The sequence below is a fragment of the Zalophus californianus genome, chromosome 11, assembly GCF_009762305.2.
Source record: "Zalophus californianus isolate mZalCal1 chromosome 11, mZalCal1.pri.v2, whole genome shotgun sequence".
In the NCBI taxonomy this organism is placed as follows: Eukaryota; Metazoa; Chordata; class Mammalia; order Carnivora; family Otariidae; genus Zalophus; species Zalophus californianus.
Window position 1 is genome coordinate 16966422 of NC_045605.1, and position 13586 is coordinate 16980007.

The 13586-nt window shown below is 51.9% G+C and overlaps 1 protein-coding gene across 3 annotated transcripts in view; it reads left to right on the forward strand.

Moving 5' to 3' along the window:
* The window catches only part of GRIK4 (glutamate ionotropic receptor kainate type subunit 4), a 420015-nt gene that overhangs the window by 301790 nt on the left and 104639 nt on the right, over nucleotides 1–13586 (forward strand). For all 3 annotated transcript variants that reach the window (XM_027581034.2, XM_035723069.1, XM_027581033.2), the window contains one exon: nucleotides 6183–6344. In XM_027581034.2, coding sequence (XP_027436835.1) covers nucleotides 6183–6344 — 162 coding nt within the window. The remainder of the gene's footprint in view (nucleotides 1–6182; nucleotides 6345–13586) is intronic.

Below are 13586 nucleotides of genomic sequence, written 5' to 3' on the forward strand. Positions count from 1 at the left end.
CTTTTTTCAAGCCCAGCTAGTATCTTTAAAATCATGATTCTGAACTCTAGGTCCGACATCATACTAATGTCCATATTGAGTAGGTCCCTGGAGGTCAGTACTACCTCTTGTTCTTTTTGTTGAGGTGATATTTTCCATCTTGTCATTTTGTCCAGTGGAGAATGAATGAATGAGAGAACAAAATGCTAACAGGGTAACAATGTCCCCAGAAAATATACTCTAAGCAAATCAGAAAAGATCTGAAGCTGGGGGAAAAGAAGGGAAAGAAAGAAAAAAGAAAAAGATAAAAACAAACAAAAACAGAACAAAACAAAACAAAAACAATATGATCAAATAGTATCAGGCTGGTGCATAGATCAGTGCCACACACTAGATTTTGGGTGTGTTTTGGTCTGTTAGAAGAAAGTGCCTCCCAAAATTTTAAAGAAAGAAAAACTTATATATGTACAAAAATAAGGGTTGATACAATGAAGGGATGGAATATGATTGTAAAGATGAAAATTACAAAAAAATTTATAAAAGGAATTGATAAGAAGTTGTTTGAAAAAAGAAAGAAGAGGATTTAAAAAAAAGAGAGAAAAAAGAAAGGGAGAGAATGTGATCAGGCAGGAGACTAGAACAAAGCCATACACTAGAGATTTAGGGTATATTTTGATATGTTAGAAGAAACTGTATCTCAAAATTTTAAAGAGAGGACAACTTACATATATATGCCAAAAATAAGGGTAACTACTCTGAAGGGATAGAATATGACTCTAAAAATGAAAAATAAAAATGTTTTTTAAAAAAGGGGACTGATAATAGTTGGTTGAAAAAGGGAAAAAATATTTCAAATAAAAAAAGTTAAAAAAAAATAACTTTGAAAGACTAAAGAATCATGGGAAAAAACCCATGGATTCTCTGTGCAGTATTCCCCTAGCTCTGGAGTTCTGCCGTTCTCATTGATCGGTAAACTTGGTCTTGGCTGGCTGTTCGTGCTGATTTCTGGGGGAGGGGCCTGTTGCCCTGGTTCCCAAATGTCTTTGCCGGAGGCTGAATTGCCCCGCCCTTGTCGGTCCGGGCTAAGCAAGCTGCTCGGGTTTGCTCTCAGGAGCTTTTGTTCCCTGCAAGCTCTCAGCACAGCTTTGGAGGATGGGAGTAAAAATGGCGGCCTCCCAGTCTCCGCCCGGAGGAGCCAAGAACTCGGGGCCCCGCTCCTCAGTGCGCCCCCAGAGAAAAGCAGTCACTCCCGTCTCCCTGGTCTCCGGCCGCACTCCGTGCTCACCCGGCCTGTGACCGAGCGTTTCTATCTCTGGCACCCGACCCCGTGTGGAGTCTCCAAACCCAGCAGATCCCTGCGGTGCGCTCCCGCGCCGCTCCTCCCCAGGGAGGAAGGGGAGTCTCCCTGATCTGCCGCTTGTTGGGTCCCCGCTGGAGGAGCAGTGGCCCGACTGGGCCGCGGATCACAGTTTATGGCAACCCCGAGCTGAGAGCCCACGCCTCGGCTCCGTCTCTGCAGCCGGCTTCCCTGCTCCGATACCCGGGAGCTCTGCTGCACTCAGGCACCCCCGGTCTTTCTGTGACCCCGAGGGTCCTGAGACCACACTGTCCCGCGAGGGTTCCACCCCCCGCTTAGCCACTGCAGCGACGTCCCTCAGCGGAGTGGCTTCTAAAAGTTCCGATTTTGTGCTCTGCGGCTCTAGCACTTGCCAGAAGCGTCCGACGGAGGCCCCCTCCCCCGCCGTCTATCCTCCCGAATATCGCCTCGGATTCACTTCTCCGCACATCCTACCTTCCAGAAAGTGGTCGCTTCTCTGTTCAGAGAGTTGTTGCTACTCTTCTCTTCGATCCCCTGTTGAGTTCGTAGGTGTTCAGAATGGTTTGATCCCTCTTCAGCTGAATTCCTGAGACCAGAGGAAATCCAGGTCTCCTACTCCTCTGCCATCTTGCTCCACCTCCCCTTTACTCATGTTCTTATGCCTTCTGTAGGACGAAGACTGCAGACTAGTGGTAAGAGTTAGGCACACTGGGGACCCCAGGGTCCTCAGCGGACAAGAAATGTCTTCAATCAACAGTCCTCAGCCAGCATTTACCAGACAACTGCCAGGTATCAGGCACTATGCTGGGTGCAGCGTGGGGTTCAAAGACAAGGCAGACATTGTTGTTCTCTGGGAACATACAGGCCTTTGGAGAGAAAGGCCACACACAACGTGAGAGGGTGATGGCAGCACAGGAGCTGTTAGGAATTTATGCAGACTTGGAGTAATGGAAGATTTGGTCTTGGTCTGCTCTGCTGCTCGGCTTTACCAGGCGGCCCCCAGCTCTATTCTTCACCGTGGTTCCCCTGGTGTCTTAGCAATGGACAGGGTACTGAACGGTAGCACCGTTTAGGGGTTGCCCGTGGGCCTGGCAGGAAGGGAGCTGTTAGGAGTGGGGACCCTTAGGATTTCCCTTCCTGAACCATTTATAAGAAGAGAATGAAGGCCCCACCCCACCCCCTTAAGAAGCTGTTCAACCCCATGGCTTCCAGCTTCTTCTCTCATTTCAAGTAAGGTTGCAGCCAGCCAGACTATGTGGTTGGGGGAGTGGAGGGGACCGAGTGAGCCAGGTGTGTGTTCTTAGAGTTTGTGGTGGGCAGCAGGAACCAGATGGCTTTTAATCCCCTCCAATCCTGAAATTTGTTAATTTTATGAAATATCCCTCTCAGCAAAATGTTTCCGCCACTTGATTTGGGGTTTATAATCCATGTTTCCTTGAATGTGTTTAGAGTAGCATTTCCCAGGGCTCCTGGGTATCTCAGTCGGTTAAACGTCTAACTCTTGATTTCGATCTCATGGTCTCAGGGTCATGAGACCCACCCCTGCATCCTCCATGCTGGGCGTGGAGCCTGCTTGAGAGTCTCTCTCCCCCTCTCCGCCCCCGCTCGCACACACGCGCCCTCTCTGTCTCCGTCTCTCTCTCTCTCCCCACCCCCCTCAAAAAAAGTAGCATTTCCCAGTGTACGTTTTGTAGAACACTACTGTGAGACCCTCATAGGTTTTGGGAGAAAGAAGTGTTCCATGGTAATACATTTGGAAGGTTCTGGGTTGAACAAAATTTTAAAAAGCTGCTTTCCTGCAGGACTTCTTTAAACCTTTAACGTTGCTAGTGTGTGTTATAAATCTTGAAGAGGCAGATACAAATAACATACAGTGCGTTCTCACCTTAATGGGGAACGTTGTTTCTGTGAAATTTCTATTAACATCCTGGAAAAGCTAGTGTCCCAAGGAACACATTTTGGGAAACACTGGCTTAGAAGATTTTCGTCATGTAGAAACCAGCAGTGGTCAGCTGTTCCCCATTATTCATTTAGAAATCAACCTTCACAAGCAGCAGGACTGTCCAAGTTTAGACATAAAGAGGCACTTCCTACCTGAGAGGGCACTCGAGGAGTAGAGTCTAGAGTGTCCCAGGAAATTATGATAACAGAACACACCACCCCTGTTCTTATCCTTTTGCAAGCTCTCCCATGAGTCATTATGAATAGAATGAATTATCAAAGAAGCTCCTGGATCTTTTTATCTTAAGGGGAACTTTGAAAAACGATATAATTGAGGGATAAGAAGGTAGGAATTAAAAGCAAGAAGACAGATGGGCCGACTTCTGGAAGGGCTGTCTCTAAGTGTCTGTAATTAACTCATTCAGTCTTCCTCTGCCCAGAGCACAGAGTTGAAGGTAACACATTCCCGGAACTGACGTGGAGGGCTGGCATGTGCCTGAGATCTCAGGGTCGTATTTCGGTCACTGTCATACGTTGAGGGCTTCCATGTGCCAAATACCATGCAAAGCCTTTTGTGTGCATTTTCCGTGTTCCTTGAAACAGCTGTCATGATGGCTCCCATTTTACAAAATGAGGATCTGAAGCCCAGAGAGGTTAAAGACCTTCCCTAAGTGCATCCGTCCAGTACGGTGTAGAACCTGGATTTGAACACCAGAGCCCTTATTCACGATATGCACCTACAGCCCCAGGGAGTCCGTAGACATCTCAGACATCAGGGGTCCCTTGAGTTGGGCCTCCTTCCATCAACCTGTGTGGGGGAAAGGGCAGAGGGGAGGGGTGATGTTGGGCCACATTGACAAGGAAGCCAAGGGAGAGGGCACATCTTCCAGCTGGTGAGGCCCCTCGGTTGCCTGACAGCAGCCTGGCTCTGTGCCCCTGCCACCTCCCCTGCCCCTTGCCAGATGCATCTCTTCTTATTAGGCATCTGCCCCTCGTGCTGCTGGTGGCCCACAGCGCATGGGCAGGTGTCCTGTTCAAGAGCCCAGAGATAGTACCAGTTTACGAATCAATACGTTCCCTGGCACATCTGGGTTCCCCTAATGGGAATGCGGCAGGATCCGAAATACACTTACTCCTCATCCGACTCCACACTGTCAGGGGTTGGAGGCTCCAAAGGAACCTTTGTGATTCCAGTCTGCAAGCCGCAGTTAATCAGGCTGGACTCTGGGCAGGGGAGCTCAGGTCTGCGGCCTCAGGCCTTGGCCCTCGCTGCACAGCAGTGAAGACACAGGGGATAGGCCAGGGCCCTGGAGGAGCTACGTCTTGAGAAAAGGAGTCTGCCTGAATGGAAGCAGTGCTTCTGCCCAGCCAGATAGTAAGCCCGGGGCACCTGCCATCTGTTCTGTCAGGCCGAGTGGCTGTTGGGTTCGTCCTGGGCTCTGTAACCACCGTGCCCCCATGGGGTGTGGAGCTGTGTGGGGGGTACTTGGAATGAACGCGTGATGGAGGTGACTTCAGGGTGTGAAGATGACCTGACCTGCATTGGAAGCCATTCCTCCAGGAGCGGCATTGGTGAGATGAATAAACGGACCCCCTCTCTGCCTGGTTTCCTTGCATAGAGCCAGGGAGGGCCTGTACGCTTGAGCTCAGCCCTGCCGGAGGAGGGTGATTCTTCTCCCTTGGGCGCTGACTAGCCTCGGTGGGACTCGTGCCTGCAGGCTTTAGCTTACTGAGAGAACGGCTGACGCCAGGCAGGGCCCTGGAAGAGGGGCGTGGGTCCTGGGAGAACCCGATTGAGCCCCTAAATGTCACTACCCTGGATGGGGTCTCTCTGACTCCCTCATCTCAAGTTGCAGCACACCCCCCCCACACACTGTGTACCAGTGCTCCCATAGATGGCTGAAATTCTGGGTTTTTTATGTGTGCTTACAGTCTGCCTCCACCATTAACCCACAGACTCCTTAAAAGCAGGACATGTGTCTCTCTTGTTCATATCTTTTGGGTCTGGCTCATGATAAGCACTTAAATATCTGTTAAATGAATGGGAAAATATAATAATAAGTGAAGGCACAACTCTCTGTGCAGACCTTCGGGCTGAGATTCTTCGAAAGCAAATTTGGCTTTGTCACCCCTCTGCCGACAGTCCCCTCGGATCCCATCCTCTACAGGATCAAGTGCGGGCTGCCTAGCCCGCCAGCCAGGCTGCTGAGCTCTGGCCCCTGCTGACCCCAACCTCATCTCTCACCATGCCCTCACCCCCTGCGTCCCATGTGCTCACCAGGCGACTCCCAACTGTTGCTGCATACGTGAACTTGAGACCCGCTGAAAAGGCAGACGCCTGGCCCTTAGCTCAGGTGATTCAGATTCAGTTGGTGTTGGGTGGGGCCCAGGAATTGTCACTTTTTTTTTTTTTTTAAGCTACCTCAGAGACTTCCAATGGCAGGTACTCTGGGGACCACACTTCGAGGCGCGATGCCCCGTCCGAGTACATGGCAGGCAGCTGGTTGAGAGGGCCACACTTGCTCACCTCCGTGCCTTTGGATCACGGCCGCCGTGGTGACTTCTTTCTGGAGTCACCTTTGTCCATCCTCATTTGCCACCTGGAGGACACCTCTGAGCCCCTTCAGGGCTCAGCTCAAAGGGTCACACCTTCTGTGGACACAGTCCTGCTTCCCAGGCACATTAGACTTTTCCTCTTTCTGTCCCGTGCACGTTACACATACCCCTTTCTTAGAGACCATTCTGCTTATTTCTCTTTTCCTCCTCCACTCCCCCAACACCACGAGCTCTCAGAAGAGCAGCCCGTGGTTCTCTCTGGACCCTGAGTACCTAGCAGAGTGCCTGCCAGCAAGTGTTCATGGCACTAGACGGAGAGCCCCAGACGTGCTCTATCCCCACGCCTCTGCCCTTGCTAACCCTGTTCTCTGATTCATGGATCTTTTAGGAGTTCTCGCTCCAGAGAATGGACAGCCTTGTGGATGACCGTGTCAACATCCTGGGATTTTCCATCTTCAACCAGTCGCATGCTTTCTTCCAAGAGTTTGCCCAGAGCCTCAACCAGTCGTGGCAGGAGAACTGTGACCACGTGCCCTTCACGGGGCCTGCGGTAAGTACCCGCCGGAGCCCTCCCTGCGCCCCTTCACCTCCGTGTACATGCACCCTCCCGAGGTCCAGCCCTGTTGGGCCCCCGCTCAAAGAGAGGTATGTACCAGTGCTGGGAAGCGGTTATAAGGGAGAAGGTTTGGGGAGGAGTGAGCTGGAAACAGCAAGCTTCTTGGAGGTCCGCAGGGAGAGCCCTGCGCAGAGGTAGGGATCTGTCATTTAGTGATGTCCTCATGTCCGTCTGTCTCTTGCAGCCAGACTCCCAATCATGCTGTTGCTGAGAACTGCTTGAGTTTAGGCTCCAACAGTCCTCCTCTTGGAAGGCACTTGTATGTAGCTCATCCGCTTCCTCATTTTTCAGGATAAGAAACTAAAGCCCAGCCTGGGGATGGGGCTGAGCATGGGGACGTGGAGGTCTTGTTCAAAGGCGAATGCCAAGCCTTTTGCAGGGTGACACTAGATTCTAGGATTTCCTGACTCCTGGTCCAGGGCTCTCTCCGTCATGCTGGGCCACTGCCCTGAGTAGGAGCTCATGCAGAGAGACTTTCTTTGTGCCCTCACCCACGTTCTCCCTCTTTGTACTTCCTTCCCCTGCTGTGTGTGTGATGGAAGCAAAGTTTTCCCTGGCATGCTGCCCTGGCCTTGATGTCCTTACTCTGTGGGGCAGGTCTGGTATGTGGGCTCGTGTCCGTCTGTTAAAAGGCAAGTTCTCAGGAGACAGGGATTGCCTGGCTCTCTAGGTCCTGTCCCAGCCACGTTACATTTAAGCAGCTCACGTGATGCTCCCATAACTTTTCCAAGGTCTGCTATCAGTGTCTTCACTTTGCAGATGATGACACAGAGGCCCAGAAAGATTGAGTAAACAGCCCAGGGTCACACAGCTAGTAAGCAGAGGAACTAGCATCAGAACCCAGTTCAAAGTTTTACCTGCTATGCCCTTTTCCCCTTTCTAGGAGCATCATTGTGTTGCCACTGTAAATTAGCCTGGCAAGGTGAAAGCAGTTAGTGGGTATTCATCGAACAAATGAGTGAATCAGTGAGGAAGGTGGAATAGTGAGCTAGAGATAGGAGGAACTGGAAAAGAAGTAGTCCTGAGAGGTGGCAGTGGAACCGGGCACCCTCCTGGAATGGGACCTTCCCTGGAAGGCTTCTAAAATAGGAGGAAGACCTGTCTTTGATACATGTCTGGGGGCAAGGATGTTTCTGGACATCTGCACAAATGGACACCTAGTTAGTGTTTGGCCAAGGCGGTGATCCAGCAGTGGGCTTCCTGAAGGAAGGGGCGTGGACAGAGTGCCCGTCCAGCAAGCTGTGTACCTCCATGATTGCGGGGCCTGGTGGAAATCCTAGGAAGGAAGGAGTAACGAAGGGGTCGGAGCTGATGCAGAGCTCAGGGAGCTATGATCAGGGAGTCAGGGAGGAGAAGACCCCTGAGAACTGAGTTTCAGGAAAGGTTTAAGGAGCACATCCCAACAAGGTATTTTAGACTTGAAAGAGGTGAGAATCCACAGGAAGGACTTGGCAGGGGTGAGACATCTGAAGGAAAGGGGTTCTCACCACCAGTAGATGGGTTAAGGACAGTGAGGGACATACTCAGGCACAGCGTCACGGTAGGCCTGGCCTCGTCCCTCCCAGCCGGATGCAGGCCTGGCCCCCTGGTTTCCCAGCGGGTCTTGCAGCCTTGGCTCCCGTATTCTAATGAGCTGCTGGCAGACTGGGAAGGCTCACAGCATAATACCAGGAAAGGAAACAAAGCCTGCTACCTGCTCTCCAACCCAGACTGTTCCACATTTGGCACCCAGCCTGGGTGAAATAAAAGGTTCCTGTGCCATATTTCCAGTTGCTCTCGGAGGGGCCGAGTCCTTCCATTAGCGCTCAAACTGACCACAAGCAGGCAGGTGAGAAGCCCGCCCAGGACCCAGCAGGAGGGCTTGCAAGGACCTGACATGCAGGCCAGTCAGTGCCTTTCATGGGACTCTGGGGCCAGCCGTGCTCACACGCGCTCAACAGAGCACTAGCCTCGGAGGCCTAGGACCTGGATTCAAATACCAGCCTTGCCGTGTTCTCGCTCTGTGATCTTTGGTAGTTATGTAACTCTTCTGAGCCTCAGATTCTTTATCTGTCATTTGGGGCTGATTCTGCTTGACCACCTTAGGAGATTTTTGTGAAGATAAAATGGAATATAATTCTACCTTCAAATCACAGTTATTCATCGAATGAGCTAATTTAACATGCTATATGGCAGCCACAGGGATAGGCATTTACTAATGTATCAGGTAGCTTTTGTTGTATAAATGCTGGGTAACAACCAACCCCCAAATGTCACTAACATGTGACACTAAGCATCTGTGTAGCTCATGCCTCTGAGCTTCAGGTCAGCTAATCTGGGGGGTGAGGGAGGATTAGCTACAGATTCCTAATCTAGCTGGGGGTCAGCTCATCTGAGCAGTTCACTCCATGAATCTGGGCTGGGGCAGCTCCGGCTCCACGTGCCTCTCATCCTTCCCCTGGCCCAGCAGGCAGGCCAGCCTGGCGTATTCTCACAGTGACGGCAGGACAGTGACAAAGCAAGTAGGAACATACCAGACTTTTAGTGCTAATTTCCCAGAACGGGCACACAGCAACTGCCGACTCACATTGTTAGCCAAAGAATGGCACACAGACAAATTCCAAGTCAGGGAATGAGGAAACAGGCTCTACTCTTTTAGAGAAGAAAAGTAAGGAGTCACAAGGCAAAGGGTCTGAGTCCAGGGCAGAATGAAGGATGGGGACCCATCCCATATAGTCCATCCTGGTGAAGAAGAGCCAAAGCCTCTACCTTCCGGGGTTCATGATGTGGGAAGTGAGATCTGCCTCCACCTCTAGGAAAATGCTCCCCCGTGGGATCCTATCCTGTGGAAGCAGAGCAAAGCCCCTTAGTTCTGCCTGGAATGATCAGGGAAGGCTTCCCAGAGGAAGGGGAAGTGAAGACCTCACGGCTGCTCAGTTAGTGTGCGAGACGCTGTACAGGGTGTGGAGGCATCCAGGGTAGAGCTGGGGCCGCATGTCTGGTCACACGGAAGCAGCCCTCGTGACCTCATTTTTGTCCTTCCCGATCCAATCCTAGACCTCCCAGAGCCTCAGCATCCTATGTTCCCCAAGAATGTTGAGGAGCGTTCAGGGAGTAGGGGGTTCTCCGGAGGTTCCCTCTGTGTTGGGGGTGGAGAACAAGAGTACAAGCCTGCTTCAGAGGGGTGGCGTGAGGAGATGAAGGGTGAGCCTGAGACCTAGCCCTCGTCCCCGGGAGGGGACAGTCAGTCCTGGGTCTCAGATTGTGGCGCTTCCTCAGGCAGCTTTCTCTTGGCCAAGCCCTGTTGTTTTCTTGCCAGCAAAATAAGGACATGTGTTCTTTCTAGCTCAGGAGACCGGGGTGCTCATTCCATTTGTTTCATCTGTGCGCAGAGCTGAGGAATACTGGAGCGCTTCCCACGAAATTATCCCACCTCGACCCCTTTTCTTCTCCTCATGGCATCCTAGTAGCAGATGAGAGTGGTCACACACCCCTTGTTTGGTAAATGGGGAAACTGAGGCACAGAAGAGGGAGATTAGAGCCCAAGACTTCCTCTCGGTGCCAAGAGCCTTGCAGCCACCATCTCTGTAGCCTCTGAGGAGGAAGGGGAGGTGTTACAGAAACTCCTCACCTGGAGGAATAAGGAAAGAAAGCTCACAGCTTCAAACAGCAACAAATCCTTCTCGAGCCTTCTCACTTAGCAACTGCCTTTTGAAAAGCAGTGCCTCTTCCTGTCTCTTTGGGGGTTGAAATTCCCAGCACAAACAGCCCAGCCCTTTCATTTGCTGGGGAGCTGGAAGGCGAGAAATAATCAGTTCCAAGAAAGCCCAGGCCAGTCTGTCTCCCCATCCAGCTTTCTCAAAAGGCTGCAGACAACTCCACAGGGACCTGCTCTGTCCTGCCTCCAGGGCCCTCTTCTCTTCACCCCCCCACCCCCGTTCCCCTCTGCCCTGTCTCTCTGTCTCAGGTCCAGTCTCTCTTCCTTCTCGTGTCTTCTCCCCGGACTCTTCCCTTCCCCTCTTCTCCTCCCCCGACCACCCTCTCCCTTCCCCTTTCCCCTTCCTCCCCTACACTCCATCTGCCTTCTGCACCCTTGGCATCTCTCTTGTCCGTTTCTCTTCCTCCCGAATTGTGTGCCTCCCCGCCCCCATATGCCCCAGGGGGCTGCTGGAAAGGGGGCTGCTCTGAGGACAGAGAGGGAGCATCTGAGCTGAGGGGTTAGGAACCTCGAGAGAGAGAGCTGAGCACCACCACCCAGGCCCAGGCTGCACCTCCAGGTGGCTGACAGCACGCAATTCCCCTGCTTCCCGCCTGATGCTATGCGAACTGCAAGCGGGCGAGCTGTGGATGGAGACACATACCCACTATTTTCACATGCCATTCCCATTAATCACACTGCAAAGAACAAAAATCGTAGAAAATCATTAAAATTACAGATGGCTAGGTTAAGTAATTAGAATTTAGGCTAAAACAGATGTTTGTAATTAAGTGTTTATTTCATTGAATAAAACCCAGATTGTTTGAACTATTCAATGAGATTTTAATGGCTCCTGTCCTGGTCTGATTTTGGGGGGTAGAGTTTAAGCTACAGAGGTTCAGAGACAAATGGGCATCCAAGAGAATGGGAATCTAGTGATCTGGGCAGGGGAGCTGCCGGGGGGTGGGAAGGATGAGGGTTACAGGTGTGTGTTTGGAAGATATGCTTATTTTTCCTTCAGGGGAGGGGGCGGAAACTCAGCCTCTGTTCCCTGAGTCAGATTGATTCATCTTAATTTATGCAGAGTCTTCCGTTCCCCTAAACAATTTACAAACAGCTCAAAAGAAAATAGCAATGAAGAACCAAATGAAAATACAAAAACAAGGGAATCGAGGGTTCCTTGCCAAGCAACATTTTGGTGCCAAGAAAGAGGAGAGGATTTTAAACAAGGATTGAGCCATTTGGGGGATTTAATATTTAGAAGATCAGGGACAGGGGAAGCGGAGACAAAATGAGAGAGGTGTGCGCACAGATGGGGCACGGAAGCCACAGAAAGACAGAGGTGGGTGGTGAAGGGAAGGGCGATGGGTTAGGATGGGAGGCAGGAAGGGGCAGGGATGGAGGGGATTCTCCAGCTGGACTAGAGACATGGACGGAGCGCTGCCCCAGAGCCGCTTTCCCCCAGCTGCAATCCCAAGTGCTTGCCAGAGCTAACTTAGTAAATAATAACAGAGGACGAAAGCAAATAGGAGAGCAGCAGGTTGCTTTGGGATGGAGAGCTGCAGTGAGCTGAACATTTGACAAGGCAGAGATTACAGGCTCTCCCTCCAGAGGAGAAATTGGCTGAGATTGGCATCTGGGGGCAGATAAGCAGGAGGAGCGTGGGATGGGTGGCAGGCACTCAGAGAGGCAGTTGGAGGATCCAGGTGAGAGGCCCGGGTGCATTGCCAGAGGAGCCTGGCGAGACAGGGGTTATGTGTGGACGACCCTGAGGAGACCCAGCTGCGGGGGGATGATGTTCAGGGTTTAGGAGGTTTCAGCTCAGATGGGCCCAGGCTGGGCCACAGAGAGGACCCGTGAAGCCCGGAGCGCACTGGGGACCGCCACCGTGTCACCTCTCTGAAGGCAATATGCAGATGGAGAGGAGACAGGAGCCTTGAGGCTGCCCCCCTTCCCTACCCATCCCTGCCCCCAGCATCCCTCTCCGGGCTATAATTCCTAGAAGCGCTGGAAGAATCTTGAAGGTCCTAGAGCACAAGATGCCAAAAGAACACTGCAAACAGGCACACGCCACTCGCCCAGCATCCGGACCATTTGTTAATAAAAGAACATCAGCCAAGAAAACTGTATCCCAGACGAGTGGAAACAACAAGAAGCATGTGGGAGGGTGTGAGAAATGGCGTGGTGAGCTGTGTCTGCCAGTCTGCAGGGACTGGGGTCTCTCAGGGCCGGGCACACAGCCTCCTGAGAAGAAGGGCCTGTAGAGGGGGATGAGGAAGCCCAGGCTTCTCCGAGGGCCTGAGGCAACCGTGCCCTGGGAGGAAGGGGGTCCCTTGGGCCTTCATATTGGTTAAGGCGCATTCAGCTTTCAACGGTGGAAATCTGGTATTAAACTGCCTTATGCAGGAAAAGGAAGCATGTGACCTTGTGTCATGGCAAGTTGAGAGGGAAGGCAGACTCTGGACTGAGGTCTTCGGAAACCCAGTTTCCTTCTATTCCTCTCTGTCTCCCTTGGTGTCAAGTTCATCCTTGGGCTGGAGCCAGGCTGGCTGCCGCAGGCTCGGGGTATCATGTCCTGACACCGTAGTGCCGAGACGAGGAGGAAGGACTGCCTCTCTCAGAGACAGGAAGCTTTTCTGAGATGTGACCCCTCCCCCCTGGTCTCAGTTCATGTCTCACTGGTCAGAATCGGGCCGCTGCTTGGTCACATATTGGCGGGGCGATGGGAGGACTCTTGGACCACTCAGGATCACTAGAGAGCTGGGGCTGGATTAGCCACCCCTGAGGCACGTGGCTGCTTGGGGGATGGAGGATACCGGAACAAAATGGGGGTTCTGTTGGGGAGGAAGAAGGGGAGAATGGGTGCTAGGTAGGCAACTCATGGTCCCCTCCCACTGCCCCCTCTGTCCTGCTCTGTCCTGTTCTAACAACATTTCCAAGTGGCTCTTCACTGAGAGGCTAACGTAAGGACAACCAGTCAGACCGAGGGGCAAAGTGGGTGATGGCCAAACCCAGGACAAGAGAGAGGCCTGCCCACTCGCCTTCCCTGCCCCCAGCTCTGGCCCAAGAATCTCATGCTCCTGTCTGCTGTTGAGAAGGTGACCACATCTAGAAGATTGCCCATGTTGTCCCAGGAGGCTGGGCACGGGGATAAATCTGACAGAGTAATGACTCACCGCCGGCTTCTCGAGAGGATGGAAGGACAATGTTGCAGACACAGAAGGAAACCAGACTGGAGAAAGGGTCCTGGGGCTCCAGACCTGGCCCTGCCTCTGTCCTGCTTGGTGACTTTGGGCAGGAGGTGAATTCTTCGAGCCTCAGTTTCATCATTGGTAAAATAAAAGAGTTGGACTCTTTGATTTCTAGGATCCTTCCCAGTCTAACAGGCCAAGATTTTGAGACTCTCCGAATGGACAGATTAGCTGGGAGACAAAGGAGAAAGTGGGACAGAAATTAGTTTACCATATCATTTAAATAGCCAAATAGAAGGATCTAGGGGC